The sequence below is a fragment of the Equus quagga genome, chromosome 16 (genome assembly GCF_021613505.1).
Source record: "Equus quagga isolate Etosha38 chromosome 16, UCLA_HA_Equagga_1.0, whole genome shotgun sequence".
NCBI classification, from domain to species: Eukaryota; Metazoa; Chordata; class Mammalia; order Perissodactyla; family Equidae; genus Equus; species Equus quagga.
The window spans coordinates 40,327,337-40,354,202 of NC_060282.1; the positions used below are offsets into that span (position 1 = coordinate 40,327,337).

General features: G+C 38.4%; 1 protein-coding gene across 2 annotated transcripts in view; it reads right to left on the reverse strand.

Annotated features, from left to right (window-relative positions):
• Nucleotides 1-26,866, reverse strand: part of CPQ (carboxypeptidase Q) — a 460,527-nt gene that overhangs the window by 57,940 nt on the left and 375,721 nt on the right. For both annotated transcript variants that reach the window (XM_046642700.1, XM_046642701.1), the window contains exon 7: nucleotides 13,220-13,421. In XM_046642700.1, coding sequence (XP_046498656.1) covers nucleotides 13,220-13,421 — 202 coding nt within the window. The remainder of the gene's footprint in view (nucleotides 1-13,219; nucleotides 13,422-26,866) is intronic.

A 26,866-nucleotide genomic window follows, 5' to 3' on the forward strand; every position in this document is an offset into this window, starting at 1 on the left:
GAGTCTGAAATAATACAGAAATCTTGATTTAATACCTGAAATAATAATAGTGGCTTATTGAGCGTTAACTTTGTGCCAAGCATTTCACTTAGATTGTCTTTATTTTTTCTTCAAATAATTTTATGAGGCAAGTATTATCATCACCATTTTATTTATGAAGAAATTGAGGTTCCAAGAGGTTAAATGACTTTCCTAAGGGCACGCAGCTATGGAACAGTAGAGTGAGATTTTGAATCCATTTCTACATGGCTTCTCCATACTCTTAATGTCTACGCTATTTTATACCCCAAAATGGTTCTCAAGTTTGGCTGTATATTGGAATCACCTGGGGACCTTCTGAAAAGAGGTGTGCTCAGGCCCTCTCTCTAGGCCTCCAAGTTTGCACAAGTACAGCAGGCACTATTCACATAGAATACAATGGACTTGTGCTCTGTGTGGTTGGGGGTCCTAGGGGATGAATATGTTCTTGGTAAATGGTGCTCCCTAGACTTGTGCAACTATTGTGGTCCTGCAGCCAGATCAACTAAATCTGAAGCTTTGGGAGTGAGGCCCCACTATTGATATATTTTTAAAGGCTGCCCAGGTGATTTTAAAGTGCAGTCAAGGGTGTGAACCACAACTGTAACCTAAACACATATCTTGGGTTTATATGGGTTCTGAGTGGGCCCACACTAGCACAAAATGAAAAATTAAAGTTATGGCGGGGCAATTGAAACTAGCATGCCAAGTGACTACAATAATCAGTATATCTCAGATAAAATCTTCTTTCAGGAATAGTAAGTGTGGAATCACTGACCCATTTGGGAAATGGCTCTATTCTGTACTGAGCTTTGCAGTATAGTGCTGACTAAAGATATTAAAACAATATCTATGAGTAGCTTCATTCTTTAAATATGACATTAACAATAATTAATGAACTATTTCTGCAAAAACATGGATTTTGTAAAGACATATCCAGCAAACATTTCTACTTAGGTTTAAACCTCCCCAAACTGGATAGTTTTGGGTATTGACGAAGGCCATGCCCTATCTCTACATAAGATTCTGTTCTCTCACTTGCCAGGAGACTATTTCAGCCATTACAACCAAAAGAAAGAAGAAGGAAGCAAGGAAGGAAGAATACTAAGGACATAGTTAATAACTAGTCCTAGTATAGGCAACAGCTCTCTCTGCTCTCAAAAGATCCATAACTAATAGATTTCACAGAGCTCAACTAAATTTGATTTAAGCATTATGAACTGGAAAAACAATTAAGATAGCAAATGTCATACTGTAAAAGAAAGTTTAGTTATCATGAATTATGCAATCTCACACTTATAAAAATGGGATAATAGGGAGACTTAATTCACTATGTTAGAAATCCCCATGAGGAGAATGTACAAGAATATTAGGTTAGGGGCCAGCCTGGTGGTGCAGCGGTTAAGTGCGCACGTTCCGCTTCTCGGTGGCCCGGGGTTCGCCGGTTCGGATCCCGGTGTGGACATGGCACCGCTTGGCAAAAGTCATGCTGTGGTAGGCGTCCCAAGTATAAAGTAGAGGAAGATGGGCATGGATGTTAGCTAAGGGCCAGTCTTCCTCAGTAAAAAGAGGAGGATTGGCAGCAGTAGTTAGCTCAGGGCTAATCTTCCTCACACACACAAAAAAGAAAAGAATATTAGGTTAAGTGGTCATTTTTGAACTTTAATACTGAGCAAAGGGAGGATCTTAAGCCAATGAAATTACCCAAACTAAGAAGTCTATTGTATACAATTGAGATATAACTCATTTCCTTAGTAAAAAGTCCTTAATCAATTTGAACTCAATTTTACCAAAATTTCTTGAATTGTGATGTTTTTCCTGTTGTTTCTAATCCCATACTTGTTAAAGTAATTAAATTGATACGCATATTTTCGCAGAGCTCTTATAAGAAATTGATGAGCTGTCACAATACTCTGAGACTTATTTGACTCAAAGAAGGTTCAATAAACAGATTATGTCCAATTACAGTCAGACGTCATTGTTGATATCTGAGAATTCCAGAACAACCACTGCCGATCACAGTGCAATGTTTCACAGGACTACTCTATGTCTCTCCAACTGGAAGATTTAATTTGGCAAAACATCAAGTAGCAAAATATCAAAAAAACACGTTTGCTGTATTTCTTGCTATAACCTTAGCAAGAAATTGCTAGAAGACATGCAGAACAATCCAGGAGATGTGTGGATCTGTGAAGCTAGGTTTTATCTTGAGTCTCGCAAAGGAGGAGGATGGGGGTGGACAGAGCCTGCCCAGTGGCTGGGGTTGAGCCTCATCATGTCTCACACCTGTTCAAAACCTTCAAAAGTTTCTTGTTATTCCAAATCCTCAGAATGGCATTCAGGTCCCAATTGGGGTCCTAGGCAACCTTTTCAATTTTAACTCTGACTATTTCCATATATGGAACTAAACTTTGGCCAAGCCAGACTACTCATCATTTCAAGAAACCATTGCACTTTCTTACCTATGGAATTTTGCTCATTCCCATCTTTTCACATGGAATGCACTCTCCCTGCATGCAACAAAATTCTATTCTTTCTTGAAAATTAGGTGAAATGTTACCTCTTTTGTCATGTCCCATACAATTTAATGCCTCTCTTGCCTGAACTTCAGTTACACTTTGTTCTTCCCATGTCTAAACCCTCCATTAACTTCTTGAGGATAGGGAATGTACCTTACATATGACATTGGAATAAAACAGACCAATATGTTAATTCTGGTTTCTCTACTTAATAGCTTTGTGACTTTGGACAAAGGAAACTCCCTGAGCCCCAATTGCTTTTTCTGAAAACTGGTTACAGAATAATAATGTATACTTCAAAAAGTTCTTATGAAATTATGTGACAATGTATGTAATGCAGCTAGAATAATACTTGACACATAGTAGGCACTCAATACACGTTAAATTCCTTCTTTATTTGTCTTATCTGAATGTCATATAGCGTTTACCAGCTATCTCTTGAATGAATAACTAAAATTGTGAAATTGTCTGAAGTCAAGTCTAAGAAGAAAGAATAGGCAATCGTATGTCCTGAGGATCCAACTATGACTCTCCAAGGTAATTATTTTAATGTCTCATAATTATTCCTATCTGCAACCTCTTTCTCATTTTATAAAGGAAACTATAAACAAGCATTTAAACATTTTAGAAATCAGTAGTTTCAGGTTTTAAGATAAAAATATGAAAGATGAAAATGATCTTACATTCAGAGTAATTTGCCTTATAGGTTAACAGAAATTTATACATCTCTAGTGGAATATGCATACTAAAGACAAAAAAATCTACAATATACAAACTGTTTTCAATAATCATGCTGCTGTTGTTTGCGTGGTATTGTTATTCTGAGACTATTGTGTGTGTATTGTGGGATAAAGCAGATGAGTGGTTATATTATTGCGTTAAGAGCAAGGATTATTGGCAAGGGAAAAAGAAGATATAGATATAACATCAGTGAGGTAAAGTACAACTTTGTAGTCCTGAACTTGAAGTGGAAATATCATATAATTCATAATATTTTTTTAGAGAAAAAATGTATTTCCTAGTTCTATCCACTGAAAAGACATAGAAATAATAACCAACCCAGCAGCAATAAGCACACTTAATGTTCAGACTGTGGCCTCTAAATACCATGACCTAGTAGAAGGAAACTGGGCTCCTTGGAGAAATAGCTGATTCCAGATCTGGGGCAGGAAATCTACAAGATTACCAACATTTGTCATATCAGAATTCTAGGACACTATCAGTGACCACAAGGGTCATGTCAAAAGGACTCAGGAACTAGCTTACAGATCCTCTCACTGGCCAAAGAAGGGAAAATTTGAGCATTAAGAAGCATAATTACTGCAACAGAATGAAGCACATCTATATATTTAAATCCATTAGTTAATAATGATAGTAAAAAATAACCCAATTAGCTATCTTTGGAGATACTAAGGAACCAACTAATCACTTTAAAGTAGGTTAAAAAAGGGAAAGAATGAAACATTTATCCTATCTTTCTTACAGAAAAGTACCTCAGGGTAACCAGATAGTCAATGAGGGGAAAGTTCTTTTTTATAGAATTATTTCAACTAATAATCAAAGTTACCATTTTGCAACCCCTAATGAAACAATGGATCTAGGCAATAATCTTCAATGACGGCTAACATCATAAAAAGAGAGACAGCTAGACATTACTCCTAATGGAAGTAAAGAGAGACACTTAATTAGTATTCTTGCCAAAAAAAAGTAAAGGAAAACCAAACTTGAATCAGATCAAGGCTCTAGATTTAACTACCAATTCACAGGAAACATAAGGAATAGAAATCATGTTAAATGATTCCATGGGAATGGAATGACCTAAATCCTGACTGTAGGAAATCCCACGAGACAAATTATTTGATTTCTATAACAAATAAGTGGCAAGAAAGAGGAAAGATGAAGGAAGAACATATGGATTAAAAGAGACTTAAGAGACATCAACCACATCAACCAATTGCGCTGTTTGAACCTTATTGGAATCCTGATTTAAACAAAAAAAACTGTGAGGGGGAGAAAACAGCTTGGAGATAATTAAAAATATGAGAACTGGCCATATATTGGATGTGATATTAAAAATTTATTGTAAAATATTTTTATGAGGGATAATAGTATTGTAGTTATGTACATATATAAAAAAGAGTCCTTACCTTTTAGAGATATAAATTAAAATATTTACAGATGAAATGATATGATGTTGGGCATTTGCTTCAAAATAATCTGGATGTAGGAAAGTGATTGGGGTATGGATGAAATGAGACTGCCCATGAATAAAAAATTCTCGAAGCTGAGTGATGAGTACATGGGAGTTCATTAGACTCTTCTCTCTACTTTTGTATATGTTTGAAATCTTCTGTAATAAAATATTTTTAAAACCGTACTTTGAAATCATATCATATAATAAAATAGGCCACACTGAATTTTACAGTCTCCAACCCTCAAAGTAGGGATAGACAAATTTCACAGAGCTGACAAAAAGTAAAGTTGTTTTGAAATCCTACTTCCTTGTACTTTACTGGTTTTCAAGTAATTTTAGATTTTTTTCTGAAAAAATGTCAATATAACTTTATTTAATTTTCTATGATGAAGTCTTCCTTTCTGTTTTCATGATTATTAAGTAAACCAAATCACAGTCAGTCCTTGATTGTGAGCTCCCAGAGAAAAGGGGCCGTATCTTATTTTTGTATCCTCCATAACTTATATATAATATAGCTATCTGTTGAATGAAGTGTCATATAAGGAGTCAATTAGAGTATTTGTAAAGTATTATGTGAAACCGATGGGAAGTTAAGTGCATAGGAAGGGGAACCCAGAAGAACTAACCTTGAGAGCCTGAAAGGGGCAGTTAGAGAAGTAAAACTTTTCTAGAAGGCATGGGAAAGAGTAGATAGAGAAATTTAAGTCATAGTGTTTTTTGGGTCATGATAGTGCAGAAAACAGAACAATAATTTAGTGTTATCCTCTGATTTTCTAATATAATTGTTTCTAATCTTGTGCCACTTCCTCAAGCTCCCTTTGCACTCTGGGTCCTCTCACTTTGAGCCTCCTACCCTGGCATGAGCTATACAGACTCCCTTCTAAAACACTCCTCTCATCAAGTCCCTCTTCTGCTGAAGACTTCTGGTGACTTTGCATCAACTACAAGAGTTTTTCATCTGAAATTTATGCCTCTTCTTCATCTGACCCAGAGATACTCAACTATTCTTACCACCCACTGCTCTCCAAGATGAATCCTCTGCCCAGTGAAGTCATTCTCCTAACCATCCCTAATGCGGACACTTGCCTTTGTTCATATTATTTCTGTCACCAGGAATGCCTTTTCCTACCCCTTCTGTCCATTCCAATACTACATAATCCCTCAATATCCAGCTCAAGCTCACTTCTTCCAGGTCTTTCCTGTCTTTCATCCTTGAGCTCCTGCAGTTTTTCTACATGTGCTATTTATCTTGGTGCTGTACCAAAAACTTCTTTTCACTGTGACTTAACTTTTCTTCTGTTCGTCTTCAAATCAATATATCTAATCAGCAAATATTTACTGAATATCTATTATGTGCCAGGTAATAATAGGTATTTTGAGTATATAAGCATGAATAAAATACTCTCTCGGTCCTCACTATGGTTAAGGAGATAAAATACAAGGTATACTAACTTTAAAGTGAAAGTGTGTGTTTTAAATAGCAGTTCAAGACAACAATAGAAGAGACTTCATAAGGTAGTGCATGACTAACTGCCCAATAGTATAAACAAGGCCCTCTTCTCCTTCTGGGCTGTAGTCAGTCATACTAGAGGGCTTTGGTCAAGACATAGAATGGCTTCTGTCAAGTTGAAGCAGGTCTGCTGCAAAGGGGAAGAGCAGAGGAAGTTTATTAGCCATCCTGATGAGCAATTTTCAATGGTGTAGTATTGCTGTGGATGTTATACATACCTATCTAGCATATAGCAGCCAAGGAATATTAAAGCAAGAGCTCTGACTCACCTGAGTGAGAGCTAAGAGGCAGCCACTTGCTGTAGTTTCCTGTATTATCCCTATCACTCTCTAATAATTTTCTCCATTCTTGATTTCTTTGTTATAGTCTGTTCTTCCCACTGACCTTTCCCCTTCCCCACTACAATGTAGACTCCACAAAAGCAGAGACCTGGTAGGTCTTTTTCATGTTCTGTCCTCAGTGTCTAGAGTACCAGTTTATAGTAGGCACTCAAGACATGCCTGTTGATTGAATGAAACTGCCTGGCTGTTTGAGGGCTAGCGTCTCAAACCAGAGAGTGCTCTTTTCATGTTCCCAATGGGTCAGGTCTGCTCACCATGCAGCATCAATCTCTCCAAACATCACTGACACAGAATGTTTTCACCATAAAGGAGGCATCTTTTAATTAGGGACCGCAGGGGACATGGAACTGCTGGGTTGCACTATTCCATCTGGTGACTGGAAAACATATGAGTCCCGAGTCTGGAGGCGGAGCCTTCAATTCACTTTACAATACCATTTCTACTTGTGTCCTGATCTTCTCCTTTCTTGGAACATTTTATAAGAAAGGCCTTTGGAAATGTAGAAATGGAAAGTTTTAATTTAGTTCTGCTTCATGCCATATGAGGTATTAGACAGAAATAAGCAAGATGGAAAATATGTGAAATTCTGAGTAATCTGCATATTTGGTACTTCAATATGGAGTCTGAACTACCACAAAAAGATGAAATAAATTAAAGTGTGATTTTAAAAACAATTCAATACGTAAGGAAAGAGGACAGCTCAATGAAGCAAAATTATTACTAAAGTAACTATAGCTTATGGTTATGGGGATTACAGTTCATAAACCTCTCTCACATGATCTGACTCTCCCTAAAAACCCAAACCCTACTTATTCAGCATTTGATTCATGGACATTTTGTCAAAGGCCAGGAACTTCTTCTCTGGTTCTGGGAATTCTGAGGAATTCACGATCAATCACAATGGTGAGAAAAGGGTAAGTGCCCCGAGGAGAGGTGACTAGGGTGTTATGGGAGCATATTAAAGGTACACTTACCCATACCACTGGGCATCAAAGAAGGCTTGTGAGAGGATGAGAACAAGGAGCTGAACCATGGATGAGTAGGAATTAGCTGGTGAAGAAGACAGAATGGCAGGTCCAATGGCAAGGAAGTGTGAGAGCCCAGGGTGCACTTGGAACTTCAATGAATGAGACATATATGAATGACAGATGAAAGGAGTGGAGGAGTCATGAGAAAGGAGGCTGCACATCAGCCAGAGGGTGGAACAAGAAAAGCCTTGAATTCCATGCTAAGTAAAGAGATGATACTCTGAAGACAATGGGCAGACATTGAAGGATTTTAAGCAAGGAGGAGAAATGATCAGGTATTGCAATTACTCTTAGTTGCTTACCAATGAAATCCTCATATTCTTCCTAAAGAATCTCAATTTTTCTTATCTTTCAGGAGGCTATATTTTTCAGTGGAGACTGGGACCCACTCCAGGCCCAGGAAGTAAAATTTGATCAATATCAGCCAGTCTTGGTAATTCCACTCCACTGCCACTGCCTGATTTAGCCATGGACACGTTACAATTTTGGCCAATAAGATTTAGGAAAAATCTGCTTTGGTGCATCTGGATGAGATATTCTCAGTGTTAAAAAGGGTTTTCCATTATGGACATTCTCTCTTCCACTATTGCACAATTTGTAAGAATTTGTTGTGTGGAACAACTGCAGACAATTGGGACCATGAGGGGACAAGCCTGAAGACAAAAGTCAACATGCTGTGGATGGTAAAGTGGCAAAACATAAAGAACAAGGTCCTTGGTGTGGTTGATGACTAAATTAAGCATTCTGTAACCACCCGCTCCAGAGTTCTTTTAAGTGGATTAAAAAATCCCCTTATTGTCATTCTAAGTTGAGTCTTCTGTTTTATTTTGCAGCCAAAATCATCCCAATTGATAGATTGATTTTCAATTTAGAAAGTTCACTTCGGAAGCAGTGAGCCAATTAGATGAAAGGGACTAAGAAGGCAGGTTGGGTTGTTAGTAGGAGGCTACCATAGGAAAATCAGTGACTACTGTTGAGACAAGGTCTGTGGGGTCAGAGGGGAGTGACTGAGTTTAAGAAATTGAAGTGATTTGGAGTAAACAGGACTTGGAGACCACTTGGTTGTACGTCCTGGATGACTGAGTGGTTTCTGGATGGTGGGGCCAATCAATGAGATAGGAGACAGAAGAAGAGGAGGAACACATGTGGGGGCTTGGTGATTACCATACCCATTTTGCATATGAGATAACCAAATCTCACTCACTAGACTGTACTATAGTCTGTGAGAGTACGAATTGTGTCTATCTTCTTTACTACTGATTCCCCATGCTATATAGTATATGATTAATAAGAATGCTTAATAATAAATGAGTGAGGTTGAGAAAAATTACATCATTTGCCTAAGATAGCACATGCAGTTAGAATCTGTGAAACCAGAACACAAACTCTAATTCTTTCCAGCTCTCTGTCTACCACATGCCAACAATATCATAAAAAGGTTGACTCTCAGATTCTGAAACAGAGAAGGAAACTCTTATTGGTAGATATGGAATAAGGGTGGGCTCACACCTTCAGGTCATATTAAGAGTGTATCTAATTTTTTTCATCAACGTTTATTTTATGGAAGAGTTTGTAAAGAAAGAAGATGTTCAAGAAGGATGCATGTAAGGATATTGGAGAACCATGGATTATATCTCATTACTCACATATTTAGAATGAATATTCTGAATTCTACCCTGCAACTCACAAAGGGAGAATCAGGTGAAACCTCCCTGCTATCTGGAGTGAATGGAGACTAACCTGAATCCCTCTTAGACGACCGCATGTCACGCTCTGAAAGAGTCAGGGGACAACTGCTTACCATTTTCTGTATGAGAATCATTCAAGTACTAGGAAATACTTCTGGCAGTCTTTACTCTTTTAAGAGAAACAATCCTAGTCACTCTAGTCTCTCTAATTTATATCAGCCTTCCAATATTTTTTCTATCTCTATGTCTCTTTCCTCAGCGTCCTTTATTTGTTCCATACTCTTAAGCTGAGGGACCTAAAGCTTGTTGAGAAAATAATTACTTCTATGTTTTTGTTTCTTCTCTGTCAGATTTACAAAAATTTAAATGTTTCCCAGAATTAAACTCAGAGATACAGAGGAGGCAAAGAAGCAGAAATAATCGACCTTAACCTCAAAGAACTGATCACTGGGTATAGGAGGTAGGGTGCACATAAACTCCTAGTAACCCAAGAACAATGTTAGTGTAATTCAAGTGCCAGCTTGCAGGCTACAAAAGTATTTTAGAAATTTGGAAAAGCAATAGAGCACCAGGGGCTGTTAAGGAGGATTCATGGACACCGATGAAAATAGAATGAGCCTTAAAGAGCATGTAAAATTTGTAGGGGAAGAATAAGGAGTATGGAAGGAATAGAAATGGGAGGAGCCTGGAGTATACAGACATCTGAAATAGAGAGTTTATGTGGAAAATACATCTAAGATACTTATGTTTTTTAACTTTTTTTCTCCCCAAAGCCTTATTTATGTTGATAGTTATCCTGTCTGTTATGGACATCATCTAGATGGATGAAGGACATCATCTCTGGTCTCCAAAAAGGATCCTTTCATAAATTTATCTATTTGGCTTCTATAACTAATGAAAATCATGTTGAATTTTAATTCTATCTGTGCTCTAAATTAGTATTTCAATATTGAGTATACATGTAACATTAAAAACATTGAGGCCTAGTCATCAGACTATAGCGATTTGATAGGCCATGGACATGGTAGGGACTCAGTAAATATTTATTGAATCAATGGAAGAAAGGAAAGAAAAAGAGAAAGAAGAAAGGAAGGCTGGAGTTTGGAAATATTATTTCTCATTAATTTTTCAAAAGTTAGATGAGCAGTTATTTAAATCAAAGCTTAATTATTATTTTGAATCCTTTCTTTAGGTTTAACTCATAATTTGCCATATCTTTAAGAATACAAGGTAAACAACTGTTATATTTTTATTTTCTTTTTGAGATAAAGTTCCTGAGATTTTCAATAGGTAATGAGAGTTATAACATAAGCAGTTCCATTATTTGTTCCAGGAATAGCCCAAACTTGAAATATCAAAAGATAGCTCAATAATAATAGGAAAAAAACAGCAATAATTTGTTTCCATCTTGCAATACTCTAAAGGAAATAAAAAAGAATTCCAGGAAACATCAGTTGCAGTCTAAATGAACTACCGACTGATCTACAGAGGTAGAGGGGAGTGGAACAAAGAATGTGAGAAGAAGTAAGTAGTTATTTACAATAACAAACTCCTTTCCCCTGGGGCAAATTATTCCGGAGCAGGAATGAACTGAAATCCTTTGCATAAGCAAGAGCTGAGTAAGATAAACATTTCAGACACTGCCATAGATTTGGAAGTCCATCTCAGCATTCCCGACTCCCCTGTGTTGTTGCATATTGTGGGAAAAGGGCCACCAGCCTTGAAACCAAAGTGGCCTGTTCTCAGGGTGACCTCTGTACTTAAGAGCAGGAGAGCCTTGGACAAGTCATCGAGTCCCTCTGAGTCTGTTTCTTCATCTGCAAAATAGTGATAATTGTACCTACCTTTTAGGATGGTTGTACGGCATAAAAAAAGACAGTGTGAAAAGACTCAGTGTCTGATAAATAACAGGAGCTCACTAAATTGTAACTTATATTAATTCTAACCAGCCATAATAGGGTCAAATTCCCCACTCTACCATGGCAAGAGGGAAAGGCATCCTCACCTTTGTGAAGACAATAAAACCAACTTGTTAATTCCAAACAGAACCATTTTTATGGAATATCTCCACGGAAAGAATAAAGCTAGTACCCAGTGCAACAAAAGCAAGAAATGCCTGGAAGGAGGGAGTACATGCTTTTTTGTTCTCCTTCTGCCTTTGGCTTCGGCTCCTCACCTGCCCTTTAACCATCCCCAGTCTCCACTCTAATTCACCCACAGTCTGTCAGTCTTTTCCTTATATTGACCACTCAGCAAACTTATTTAGCTTTTCTCAAATTTTAAGAAGATTCCTACTGAAAAATTTAAAGCTCAGGAAAAATCTAAAATTCAAACAAATCATTTTATACAACCTACAGGGAAAACTGTCTTCCCCTCGACCTTGATCATCATTACAAATCACATAGATGTAGAGAACTTGCATCTGCTAGATGATGCACAGCACTATAAATGGAAATGTTGTTTTAAGATATTTCAAATATGGTTAAAATGTACACAAACCATTGGAGAGCATTTGGGCCCTTGTATTAGAATAAAGGAAAGCTTCTTCTATTTTTAGTTAGGAAAGACTATCATAAACATTACAATCTAAAATATGCTTTAAAAAATCTAAAATATCTCAAGAATAAGCTTTTTAAAAATCCTAAATCCCTGTAGTATGCTGTTGTTGAAATCTACTTTGCAGGCTGAAAAAAAAATAGCTGGAGTAGGGTGGATCTAGAAATACACTTTTTTTTTAACTTGTGAAATGTTTTATTGCCACAGAAATGGTTCTGGAAACAGTAATGTTAAAACTATTCAAAAGTTGGACTTCCTTTTTGCATAATACAAATATGGAACAATTTGCAAATGGATCCTTTAACAATGTTTTTGATTATGGATAATAATGGTGTTGAGGGAACACTCTCAGGTCATAGATGCTTAATATCATCAACTACCCTTTCCCATGGCCAGTCTGGAGCAAATTTGTCAAGCAGTATAAATTTGTCTTCCATAAGACTATTGCACTTTCTAGTCCTATAACCTCCCAGGCCTACTCCTATTATATAATTTCATCCCTGCCCAGGACTTGTCTTAAAAATATCAACCTGATAGGGGCCAGCCCAGTGGTGTAGTGGTTAAGCTTGCATCCTCTGCTTCAGTGGCCCAGGGTTTGCTGCTTTGGATCCCTGGTTCAGACCTAGCACCGCTCATCAAGCCATGCTGTGGCAGCATCACACATAAAAACAACAGAAGATTGGCACAGATGTTAGCTCAGCAACAAATGTCCTCAAGCAAAAAGAGAAGGATCGGCAACAGATGTTAGTTCAGGGACACTCTTCCTCACCAAAAAAAAAAAAAAAAAAAGTCAACCTGATAAATCACTGATAAGGGTAAATTAGTTTATCTCCAACCTCTTACAGAAGTCTTTGCTTTAGGAAGAAAATAATTAGCAGGAAGTACCTACCCTCGAAGAATAAATTTCTAATGGTAAAATTTCAGTTACCATGGTATTTGGGTAGGGAATTATTTGAGTCAGAGAACATTTCCTAGCACTGCTCTAGAGCTTAGAAGGATATTAGTAGCAATAATTACCTTCTACCCTATTTCTCAAATTTTGGTCTTGAGATCACTTGTGCTACAATCACCAAAGACACTTGTTTAAAGAGAAACCAGATTTCTAGACCCAACCCCAGAATCAATACATCAGAATCTCTAAAAGTGAGGAACTTATAATTTAGAAGAAGGTAGACAGGTAAACAAATACAAATGAGTATTATTATCCCAACTTTGGAAATCATCAGATTATACCTTGTGGACAAGAGCCTAGGGTTTCCATGCATTAACTGGCCTACCCGTGTCCATTGTGTCATGTTAAAATAGAAATTTTATTCTAAATTGGTAGCAGTATATAAGGAACACATTTTCATCTTTTGGTCTTACCAGGCACTCCAGCTTGAATCCAGAAGTTAATGTCTGTCCCTTCTCCAGCCCTAAAGACCTGTGTGATATTGATGGGCTTCAGCAGGCTCATGACTTCCTCCATGATGGCCCTGGCCTTATCACTGCCAGTGAATTGCAGCCCAGAGGGTAAGAAGGTTCCCGAGTCAGACTCCATCACCAGGCTGTAGTTGGAACTATTGGCCTAAACAAAAGAGAAAATTGTTTGGTTCATATCTGTTGCTTCTTTGCTTTCTCCTTGGGAACTATCAAACAACAACAATCAAATATTTTATTTTCTCACCAGTTATTGCCAAAACACATGTTGCTTTGCTTGACTTAGGGTCTGGTCTGCATATTACCTAACTGTTCTGGGATGCACAATTACTCATCATGGGATTTGCCAAACTCGAGTTGACTTGGAAGGATTAAAAAAATATGATGAAAAGAAATATAAAGCCCTATATTAAATTTACTCAATTATTTCTTCAAACAATAATATTCTTTCAACCAATTTTCTTAAGCACCTACTGTGTACCAGGATACAATTCTTCCAGATCTCCAGATAGTGTCAGCCATGTTCAGAGAAAAGAAGGTACGCCCTGAGGACCTATTTCTCTGCACCTCTTTTCTTTTAATAGATATTCTAACTTATTTCAATTGTGAACTTGGCTGAAGCTTAAAGCCATCAAACTGGCACGTTTGTCTTGGGTTTCTGATTTTGCTGTTGTTCTGTCTGTTGAATCCCCAGGGAGGGAGGTAATAGAACAAAACATGAAAGGCTGCTCTCTCTGGTGTACAACCATAGCACTCAAACCCCGGCAGCTCTGCCAGGCCACTAGTTTGTAAACTCTTTCCAAATAAAGTCTGATGAGAAAGCACACAGTGATTTCCTGTAGCCAATATTGTCACTGCAAGAGCTTAGAATATAAGCGGCTCTCACTAGGTTGCACAACTAAATTGCCACATAGCCCTAAGACTTGCAAGTTTAAGACACTTCAAACGGGCCAGGCCATCTGTTTCCCAGGAGCCAGCCTCTTCTTCAAGACTGACCAACTACTACATTGGTTGAGTTATTCCCAAGCTATCCTTGGATGGCACTGCTATTTCATTCCTCATTATTCACCTAGTAAAACTCAACAATAACATTTGTACAGTCCTTCCAGAGAGCTTTCACATTTGCAATCTCTTTTGATCATCTTCTATAACCCATAAAGTAAAGACAGCTTTTTGTTTGATGCTGTTTTATAGAAAAGCAACTGAGGATCAGAGAGATCAAGTGATTTGCTTGAAGTCACACAGTAGGTAAATGGTAGAGCTCACTCTGAAATCCTATGCTTTCCAGAACTCCACATTGGCCATCACTAGCATGGGATGGAATGATAAGTAACACTTGTTCTGAATTAGAATGATTTTTCACTTACATAACAATTTGAGGGTTGCATGAGCATTTTTTTTTTTCCTACAACAGATTCCTTTTTACAATGATTTGTGTTAACTATTGCCTTGAAAGTGTCCTGTTGTTACAAGGGCAAGAGCAGTGGCAGGTTCTAAAGGAGGATGTTGCCAGCATTTATAGGACTGAACAAGGTGGCCCTGGGATACTAAAATTTTGTTGTTAATGATGAGAAGGTTAACAAAGCAGAAGTCTGCTCATATTTCTACCCTCACATCTAAGGAATTTCTGTCTTCATGGTGATTTTCAGAGAACGACCCAAGGCTTTTATAATAAAAAGTCTCACCTAGGCTTTCAGCTGTGGCTACTGAAGGATCATTAGAGTAAAGAATAATAATATGCAAATATTTGCATTAATATCTTACATTCAGGGCTTGTTTAGCGCATTGATGCTAGGTCAGCAGGTTGACATGTAATTTTGCAGTCCTAACCCTCTCCCCTTGAATGCCCTGCTACCTCCTACCCCTAACTCTGTCCCTCCCTGTAGAAAGGAGAAAAGAAATATCACAATATATCTGCAAATGAAAACAGAATTGGGTGACCTTACAAGTAAAGGTTACTATATTAGGCAGATCCCATCTTTCCAACAAGAAAATTAGGCAAAGTGCCCCTACTTGTGTACTATTTAGGTTAAAAGTAGAGCTAGGTAGCAGTTTGGCTGTCAGACCCAACCCTAATGAGCAGCCTGGTGAGGTGGACATAGCCCTGCACCCACTCTATTCTACTCCTGACTCAGCAACTGACATGCTGGGCTGCTGAGAGGGGTGACTGGCCTCTCTCTCTGTCCCCAAGTCACATCTCCATGGCCTTTGGCTTCTCCATCTGTAGGTTAGGACAAATGCTCTTTTCTAAAGCTTGAAACATGAGCCTGCGAATATGCAGCTTTGAATACCTTCAAAGAACAGACCTTTGTAGACCGAAGTAAGATTGGTTGCATGAGTTGAACTTGCCAGGGCTCCTTTAAAAAGTGTGCATTAGGGGCTTCATGGCCTTCTTCAACTGCAAATGAACAGATGTCCTAGGGACATGGGACTCTACAGTTTGAGAATGCCACTGTGCAATGTCACAGGATGTTGACAGGAACATAGAGAATAATACACGTATAGGAGCTTTCAAAGGTGCCGTATGTTATATATGTGGCAGCCAGTTTAGCAGAGAAATAGAGTATGGGTTTTGGAATTATTCAGACTGGGTTTGCTCCTCAGATTAGCCAATCACTGGCTATATGACTTTGAGTAATCTGTGTAATCTCTCAGTTTCTTTCTCTGTGAAATGGGATAATAATGATACCCAGTTCATGGAGTTGTAAGAAAGAGTGCATTGTAAAGCCCAGCACATAATTAGCACTTGATAAACAATTGTTACTGGTCTTACCACTCAGCATCAGTGCCTCAGATTTTCAAGGAAGGTCTCCGTATAAACCACTCTATTATCTGCTTATAATGATGATAGGTAGCATTTTTGTGGTGCTTCCTACCTGCCAGACACTGTGTGAAATGCTTCACAGCTTATCCCATGTAATGCTTACAATCATTCTATGAGATAAGTGCTATTATATTTCTTATTTCACAGATGAAGCAACTGAGGTTTAGTCAAGTTAACTAACTTTCCCTAGGTTACCTAGCTAGTAAGTGGTATAGCCAGAATTCAAACACAGAGATCTGCCTCCCCGAGCCTGTGCTTTCAACCCTCCACTGCCCTGTCTGCTAAAGCTTACTTCCAACTGTCAGGCTACAGTCCTCACTTTTAGTTCAAAGATACAGAGACTGTAGTGAAACAAATGTATACAGTTTTAAAATTTTTTTTGTGATCATGATAAAGTCTACTTGGACAGAATTTATCATCCCTGCTAATAAAATAATAAGATTAAGCCACAAGAGGAATAAGAAAACAAAACCAAAAAACCTCTTGCTCCACAATTTCCTTCCATCTATGAATAACAAGCCTAAAATAATAAAACAGCTTTTCGAGCTGAATTAGACAGGATGTGCAGATGTGAGTAAACCAGCATTCTGGTGTAGGTAGAGACATGTTTGATTTCTATTCATGTAGAATTGTATGAGCTGCTGCTAACATGATGGCAGCATTCTATTGTTTTCTATTTATATATAAACATCTCCATATGTTTTCAATAAAGAACTAAGAAAACAAACCACCCACCATCCATAACACTGCTTTTTCTCTTCATTTATGGAGTCATTGTCTAATTGTTAGCACATGGTGAAGGAGCTGGGACAGCAAAACATCTCTGCACAAAGAAACGGGAAGGAATAAGCCGGGTCACTGGGCTGTTAGATCTGCTGCTTCTCAGGAATGTGTCATCACAAACATCCACGTTCCTTACTACGCCATGAGTCACTGGGGATGCACTCAGTGTAGATTTGAAAAGCTGATTAGAGCTAGTGACAGGGAAGAAGAGCCATGCTCGTTTTACTCAACCCTTTTAGCACACATAACAGATATCCATCCTCCTGTTTACAGGGTGTGGAAAGAAAACTACTTCTAGAGACTGAATGCTTTATTGCTGAGATAACCAGCACCAATTGAGACAAGCTGAGACACATAGATGAGGAGGCCGGGCAGCTCAAAGATAAGCTCAGCTATTATCTATAACCAACCCCCCCCCCCAACTTTGCTCTCTTAATAAAGAGAAATATCTCCTTTTTAGGATCCATGGAAACTGTTGTTCATTGCCATGTAATGTACACAATTGCAATGTAGAAAAAAGCTCCCAGGTCACTTCCTAGGTTGGGATCACTGGATTAGTTAATATCTGCATATGGTTGAGGATTCATAACTTTGTCTTGTGCTAGAAACACATTCCATGACACTTCTTTTCTTTTTTTTTTCTTTTAAGGGTCAGCTTACTCTGCCAAAGAACAATTTGGTAACCATTAGCATTCTTTGGGTGCAACACAAGATTAAAAAGAAACAAAAGTGTTTAAAATACATATTGCCTGTTTTAAAATGCTTACCTCTTAATATAAACACAAGGATGATGTTTGCATTCTTTGCTTTTATAAAATTCCAGGCAATAGTTCTTCAGAAATATAGACCCAAGTCCAACAACATCTCCTCTACCCCCAAATTTGGCTGCTTCTTTCTTTTAAAGCTTTTATTTTCTCATAACCTATGTGACATATCCTTGGTTTTAACCGAAAGTAACATTTCAATACCAAAATCAAATGAAGAACAAAAGAGACTCCTAATTATTGGAATTAATCACGTAACCTCCTCAATTCAATCTTCAAAGAAGTAAACCCCATCCTGACACAGGGCAATCAATCTCAGTACCACCTTTCTGCCCCAGGAAATGTTAATATCTTACACATGATAGTGGTGAACTGTTTGGTCAGGTGGTAGGCTCAAAACAAGTTCTCAGAAGCAAATCATATGATATCGTGTGCTGAGTTCTTGCAATCATCTTTTCCAGCTGTGCCGGTGACCCTGGAATTCCCAGTTCAAGAGGTAGAGCTGGGGGTCGGGAGGAGAGGTGTTTGTCACAGAGCTGCAGCTCAAACAGCTGTCATGATTGGATTATAGGTAAGAGGTTTCTCCCTGCTGTGCAACGCCAAGAATCGATTTTACTTTCTGGTCAGGTCTACCCTGAAGTTCAGACTTTTATTTCTGACAGTCTCTAGCGTTCAGTTTTGAACAGCCTTGGGTGCCCAAGGGAGAGTCAGGAAAGGGATGATGACAAAGTGGAGCGCCATAAGTTATTTTTATTTGACAGCTAAACTGGCTGCAGCTTGGGGAAATGGTCAGTCTTGGGTAAGTTACATTAGCACTAACATTGCAGACACCTATTGTGATTTAGCCACCATTCTGCCTGGAGATGGGAACAGAATAAATGACTTCTAGAGATCCCTTTCCAGCCCTAGCATTCTCTTTGTGTGCACAGAAGGATTCTGTTGTGAGACAAACCTGCATTTTCAGGCAATCCAATTTTTACAATGTCATTTGAAGCATTCTAGATTTCAGTGTATTCTCCTCTTGAGCTGGTTAAGGTCCACAGATAGCTCTTAAGCTTACTGAAACACATGATACTTCTATAAATGTCACTATGGTGACAATAGTGAGCCAGAAGCAAATATGGTATAAACATAGGCTAAAAGAAATAAGAATTTTATTTATATTATATAGGATATATGACTGTATTTATGTTTCTTTTAGGAATAAAAACAATGCAATATCTAGGGTATTTGGTAAATAGACTCTAAAAAGGCTTACATGGCAAGTTAATGTCATCTCAGTTTTTAATTTTATTCCTGCATGTTGAAGCAATATAATCAATAGTTAGAATCAGGGAGACTCAATAGCTCCACAATGAAATTATGATCCTTCAGTATAATACATTGGTCAAGCGTTTCATGTTACTATTTCATATATATTTCAGTATGCAGTTGTAGAAGAAAAGTCTCCAACCCAGCTGGCTTTGTGAAAGCAGCCTTCTCTGCCTCTTTCATTCTCTAGCCCTCTCAACCCCCTCCCTCTCACCGTATCTCCCTGTCAGTCTCTCCTCTTGTACCCACTACACTCCCATCCTTCCCCAGGCTCAAAACGTAAGAATGAAATTGCCTCTACGAGAAACCCTTCCTTCAGTTGACCTTCCTTCTTTGACACTGTTACATGCTAAATAAATATAAAAACATGTTTCTTGTTTTTGATGGTGGTGTTTTACAGCCAAGACAGTGCTTTCTGGTTGACTTCTAACCCCCTTATCTTGGCTGCGAAGACTATAGCAGCTTCCTCAGGTCCCTTTCTAAGGTTATAACAGACAGCTGACTTCATCCTTTTATAAGTAGACAGGTTATTTCTTTTAAAAATACAGTATTTACTCTCTTCTTCTGCAAAAATAGGCTACTCTATATTCTAGAACCAAAATATCCATTCAATCCTAGGTCATATCATATTAAAACACAATTAATCATTAATTCTCTTTTCTCTATAGCCTACAGATAAGCACTTACAGTATTTTTGGATTATGACAATATCCTAATCTGTTTCACTTGATCAAGCCCTCTTTACTAATCTCAGTAAAGATGCTAAACAGAGTTTTAGAAGTAATTTTATTTTTGTAAGCCTTTCCTTCTTCTCTCTTAAAAGCACAATAGTGGATCTGAAACCTCATGAAAAACAAGGATACCCATTTATGAGCTTCAAGGCTCTTGGTCTGCTCAAGCAACTTCATGCCCCACCTCTTCCCAGCCTTCCATGCCTAACACCCCAAGCCCCACTCTACTATGCTGCACTGTTGAACTTTATTCAATTAGTATTTTTAATACCAACCTTGCCCCTGAAAGAATTCAAGGCTTCCTATCAGAAAATATAATCCTAATACCGTATTTAAAAAGTATGTAAACTCTCAGAACCAAGAAATGCCATGAAGGCAAGGATCAGATCAGTGTGGCTCTCTGTCATATCTCCAGCTTAAATAACAGAGCTCAGAACATAGTAGGTGCTCGATAAATGTTTGAGGAAAAAGAAAGTCACAGCCAGGAAAATTTGACATGATACCCAACAGCAATTTGAGGATATAATTTAGCTCTAGCTCACGCTGCCAAGGGAGAGGGAAGACTGATGTATTATGGAGCCCCCATTATCTAGGAAAAGAAAGCATACCACCAGCACCTTGAAAAAAGCAATAATTTTCCCAGCATTCAATTCTAAGAGGAATTATTATGTGGCTCTTTATATGAGGAAAATGAATGAAATAATGAACAGACGCCAGTACCAGTTTTACAAAAAAGGCAAAAACACTTTTCCTAACACTATTTCCTGCATATTGATCCCCAATTAAAGCAAAATAATAAGTCATATTTCAGTAAAGGTGTTTCTTCAGGGAGCACACTGTATTTATTCCACAGTTATTGAGACAGAAACCAAAGAACAGGGTGACTGTGTATCCGTTTGCCCTGGTCAGTCCCAGTTGACATCCTTTGTCTTGGTATGATTACTAACCATTCCTCCTTTCCCTTGCAAATGTTTCCTGGTTTAAATAATAGATCATATTGCCAAGCTACCTATAAAAGAATTTGTTTACAAAGATAACTAAGACAGGATTGCTTCCTTATGAGAGGGCAGAGTTTACCAGCAGAGAGAATAACTGGCTGTTACATTAAATGTGATGAGTTCTATGAAAGAGATATGTATAAAGAAGGGAGGGCAACTACTGGAAAAAGCTGGGGAGAGCTTGAGGGCGGAGGTGATGTTTGGCCTGAGCAGAGGCCCTCAATTGGAAGTTCTCCCATGAGAAAAGGGATCTTGTTAGGTCATTAGTGTATCCCCAGGGCCTAGCCGAGAGGCATCTGATAATACTTGTCAAATGAATAAATGAATGAATGATACTTCCAAATAATGTTGTCCAGATACATAGCTTTTCAAGAGCTTTTTAAGTTCCAATCTCTAAAATAAGAAATATAAACATGCTCCAAGGAGTATCCCACTTTCAAATATCAATTGTGCCTCCTAGAATTTTTGTAAGAGTTAGCAAAAAATTCAAGATTGAGATCACTAGTGAGCATTAAATTGCTTATATCTGATGGAGCTGCACTTGACACTTGCTTACTCCTACAAACACTTTCTTCCCTTGGCTTCTGGGACCTCAAACTCTCGGCTCTCCTCATGCCTCACTGGATACTCCTTCTCATTTTCCTTGGTTACTCTTCTCATCTCCCTGATCTCTTGATGTTGGGATGGTCAAAACAGTCTAAATCCCACTTCTTTTCTCTGTCCACACTCACTCTGTTGGTGCTCTCATCCAGCCTTATGGCTTTAAATAAATCTATATAGCGATGAGTTCCAATTCATATTTCCATGCTTCTCTCCTGAACAACAGACTCATACCTAACAGCTACTCAGCCACTCCACTTAAATGTCGAATCATGTATTAGCTTTCTATTGCTAAGGTAACAAATTACCACAAATTTAATGGCTTAAACAATACAGATTTATTCTTTTACAGTTCTGGAGGCCAGAAGTCTGAAATGAGTCTTACTGGGCTACGATCAAGGTGTTGGCAAGACTGGTTCCTTCCGGAGGCTCTAGGGGAGAATCTATTTCCTTGCCTTTTCTAATTTCTAGAAGCTTCCTCTATTCTTTGGCTCATGACTCTTCATCACATTGCCTTGTCTCCTGCTCCTGTCATCACATTTCATTCTTCCTCCTTTGATCTTCTTGCCTCCCTCTTATAAGGAAGGTCCAACTCAGTGAACAGTGAATCCATCCTTCTAGTTGCTGTGTAAACATTTTGACAGCTAAAAATTCTTTACTCCTCTCTTGCTTTTACACCCAAAATGCAATCTATCAACAAATCCTGTTGGCTCTATTTTCAAAATGGGCATATTCTCCAACAACTCACCAGCTCCAATGTTCTCATCCAGTCCAAGCCACTATCATTCCTCTCCTGGAGTATTGCATTGGCTTCCTAACTATCTCCCTGTTTCAACACTTTGCCATCCTTCAGCCTATTCTCCACACAGAAGCCAGAGTAATCCCATTAAAAAATCTAAGTTAAATGATGCTACTCCTCTTCTCGAACCCTCCACGTCACTTCCATCTCACTCAGGCTAAAAAGCAAAGTCCTTACGTTTGCCTGAAAAGTCCTAGAGCCTGACCTCCCATAACTTCTCTGACTTCATCTTCTGCTAATCTCCACCTCACTTTCGCTGTTTCAACCATCTTCGGTTCCTCAATAATGCCTCAGTCCTGGAGCTTTTGTACTTGTTACTTCCCCTGACTGTTACCCTCTTTCTCAGGATATCTCTCACTTCCTTCAGGGCTCTGCTGTAATGTCTTCTTCTTAGGGAAGTTGTCCTGACCACCTGGTATTAAAAAAGACCTCCACCAACACTCCTCATAGCACTCCCTAACCCCCTTATTTTCCTTATTTTTCTCCTTTATATCAACAATAAGTTTTATCTTTATTGTCTCTCTCTTCCCGGGAGAATGTTTAGTCTCCGACAACAGGGACTCTTTTGTGTTTCCTACTTGTGATAGATTATTTAATGGCTATAAATCCCTCCTTTCCCTCTATGTATGCCCTTTTGCAATGTGAATTTGCCACTCCTTTCATTAAGAGGTGCGATCTCTTTCCCCACTCTCTGAATCTGAGTTGGCCCTTTGACTTTCTTTGACCAAGACCACATGCGACTTCAGAGCAGAGGCCACAAGAAGCCTGCCACCTTACAGCTGCCACCTTCACCTTTTGCTGCTCTAAGACTGATATGTAAAGAAGCCTGGGCTAGCCTCCTTGGGGCTGAGGTTCCACATGGGGAGAGCAGCCTAGCTGACATACATATAAGGGCAGCCATCTTTGACAGTCCAGCCCAGCCATGCTGCCAAATGACTGCGGCCTCAGTGACCAGATAAAATGCAGGATGCTCAGTTAAATTTTAATTTTAGGTATTTTTTTTTAGTATAAGTATGTCCTATTTGGAAGCATGTAGGCTCCCTAATAACAGGGAACTCCCTAATGATAGGGTGCCTCAAACAGCACCAAAAAGATATAACAGGTGCTCAATAAATATTCACTGAATGAGTGAACATTCTATATTATTGCTTCAAAGGAGATTCATGTGTTTATATATAACTTGGATATGTGGGAAGGTTGGAATTTTATCATTTAAAAACTTAAAGAGTCTGATTTGTAATCTTGCTCATGCACTAGATCGTCCCTCTTCTGCTGAGGTGGGTTCAGAACCATATCTATAAGTAGGGCCAAGGCCATTCTCAGAAAGCACCTTAGTATCTGCTGAAATGCCTAAGTACTTGCTCAGTTGAATTCCCAGAATTCCTCACCAAAAGAATGGAAGAAATTATCTTGAGCAGGAAGAATCTGGGGGAAGGAGTTACTAGTTATTTGGTTTTATGATTAAAGAAGCCTCAAGTCACCTATAGAATATTGAATTGAACTCAAAGGAAGGTTGAACAAATTAGTCATGAAACCATCCCTATCCAACAAAATCAACTGACTTGTTGAATGGCACAGTGGTGCATCCAATGGCTTTTAGGGGCTGAGAGCTACAATGCCAAGGGGGAAGGAGGGGAGAGATAGAGACATCAGGAGTAGGGAGAGAACAGCTCAGAGACAATGACTCCCAATGAAGTTCATGAAGATGGGATGGAGGAAGCCTACGAAGAATGATGACTCTGGGGACTAGAGGATCTTCATGATGAAGAGATAGGGCCTCTAAGGGCACTATATCCCCTGAAGAGCAAAAACAGTAATCTCAGTGTTGAGAGCATAGAAGCTGAGCTTCCATTGGACAGAAGGCAGAAGTGTTAAAAGAGTAGGAAAAGCATTATTGTTACAGATGAAGCATGTCTATGGGGAAAACTCCATGCTCCTGTCTATTTTTAGACTTCTCCTCTGAATTCCAGACTCTTTTACCAAGCTGTGTACTTGACCTCTCCACATTGGTCTCTGATGTCTCAAATTTAACATGTCCAAAACTGAGCTCCTGATCTCCACCTCACCCCCTCGTCTCAAGTCCTCCAGTTATAGTTACTCAGGCCCCAAATTGTGGGGTCACACTTGACTCCTTTCTATCACACTCTATATACAATCTGCCATCAGATCCTCTTGGCTCTCTCCTTAAAATATATCTGCAGTCTGACATTTTCTCACCCCTTCAACTACCATAATCCTGGTCCAAGCTATCATCTCTCACCTGGATTATTGCCTGTTCAGTTCTAGTTTGCCTTCAGTCTATTCTCAAACCAGATCTGAGTGTGATCATTTTACATGTTAATTCAGATGATGTTAGTCTTCTGCTCAAAAGCCTCCAATAGTCCCAATCTCACTCAGAGAAAATGGCCATGAGGCCTGACATGATCTAGGCTCCTTAACAGTGATGACCTCATGTCCTACTACTTGCCCTTCACTGCCCCACTTCAAGCACATTGGCTTTCTTGTTATTTTCTGAATGTCAAGTACACTCTCCATTCAGCATCTTTGCAACAGCTCTTCACCTTACCGAGAATGATCTATTCCAGATAGCCATATAGCTTGCTTTCTTCTTTTCTTCTGATCTTTATTCAAATATTACCACCTCAGTGAAGTCTTCCTTGCCCCCCCCAATAAAAATTTAAACCACTCCCTCCTCACATATCCTCTCTGTTCCCTGTCTTATTTTTCTCCCTGCCTGCGTTCTCCATCTAACATACTATTTTACTTATTTATCTGATGTGTTATCAGTCTCGATGCACTAGAATGGAAGCAAGATGAGGACAGAGTTTAAAAGAGTGCCTGGAACTTAGAAGGCTCTCAATAAACATGTGCTGAATGAATGAATTAACATATGTATCTATGTGTTTAAACACATATGTGTGTCTATGGGTCCATGTAAACCTACAAGCACATAACTAGACGCTATTTTGGATGATGGTGGTGGTGGTGAAGATAACACTGATGATGATGATGGGTTGCTGGTGTTGGTGATAAGACAACATCAGTTTTTCAGAATCTGTCCTGTTTTGTTAATCTTCTCAAGAAAGCATAAGGTTCAACAACTAAAGTTGTAAGCTGAATCTAGTGTATATTTTATGAAGTTCTCAAGAATATGAAAGTTATGAAGTTCTCAAGAATATGAAAGTTTTTACAACCTGCATCATAAATGCTAAAAATAAATACTTCCAGAAGGCTATAGAGAGTGATGCAATTTAAAAAATAGCCTTCAGTTATCTAAACTGAAGTGAAACCTCTAAAACTGAAAGCTCTAAGGTTCCTTTAATAATGGAATAATAAGACACTCTTATTCTGGAGTCTTGGCAGCAAAAGTCATCTCCTTTTCAGGTGAAAACAGGGTTGAATACATCCTTAGCAGACCCTATGTCATCATCAGTTCACATCAAAGATGAGAACCCTCAACATGAAAGACTTGCCAAAATAAAATGACCATCATTCATAGGAAAAGAAGGGGATGAGCAATAATAACTAAACTGCCAAGTGGGCATTTAAATAGAAAATTTTAAACATGCTAAAGTTAGTACAACATGAGACCAATAATACACAGTGTAATCAGTAAGACTCAATCACAGAAACTAATAAATGCAACTTGGGACTACTTAGAGCTTTAAGAATTGCTTCACATACTTTGTGAGTTTTAAAGTATTCAGACAAAATGAAGGAAAATAATAAACAGATGAGGCAATTTAGCTTTGAGAAGAGTTAAGATAATTTAATAGGTATAGTTTAGATAAAAGGAGGCTAAGGAATTATAGTGATTACAGAAAAAAATCCAAATGGGTACCTGTATTGAGCTAAGGGAGGTGTAGAAAAACAATTTCCCTCATCTGAGAATAGTCATAAGCGGCAGCAGTAATCACCTAAAGGTAGAAGAGGAAAATAGCTATGGCAGAAAATAGCATCAAATATGTTGGAAATAATGCTCCTTCTGGGAAGCCACCTGAGAAGCACTTAGGGGACTAAACACCAGAAATGCTCGAGGCAAGTCGAATAAAAGCAGTTAGTCAGGCACAAAGACCTCTCCCAAAACGTCTGTTTGGCTACCTGCAGTCTTCGTCAGGGACTCATTGGTGTTCGAGCAAGTGCAGGTGATCAGGATAACAGTGTGAGGGGGTTGTCCGGCTCAGAGTGGGGTGGATACTACAATTCCCACTTCAATGGTGCTTGCCACTGGGGAGCTAGAGGAGGTGATGTACAGATACTAATGTCATTTGACACACTTCTTGGCCATTAGGTGAAAAATTTTAAGCAAGTTATTTAATTACTCTGTGCCTCAGTTTACTCATTTGTAAGATGGCATAATAATACTTATTTTGCAGGTTTATTCTGTGGCAGGAGTTACTATTCTGGCATCCCTTAGGGGTTCATAGACTTGGAGGTGGTCTGTGAACTTGAATGGGAAAAAAACTAGATCTTTTATTTTCCTTAACATCTCTTTCAATTATGAATGTAAGTAACAAACCACAGTAGTATTAGCAGAACCTGTCACTTTATTGCCAATATAAATCACAGGTATTTTCATATCATGTTAGACTTGTAGAAATTTCAAAATCATCTTTATGTTTATCACTACTTGAAATTACAGTAATAATTAGATAATACTGCAAGATCTTGTTACTTTATTCATTATTAAAAAACATATTACTACATCATATATTTAGCAAAATAGCCATATAAATTATCACCCAAGCCAGGACACCTTTAAGAGTGAAAGATTAATAATTAC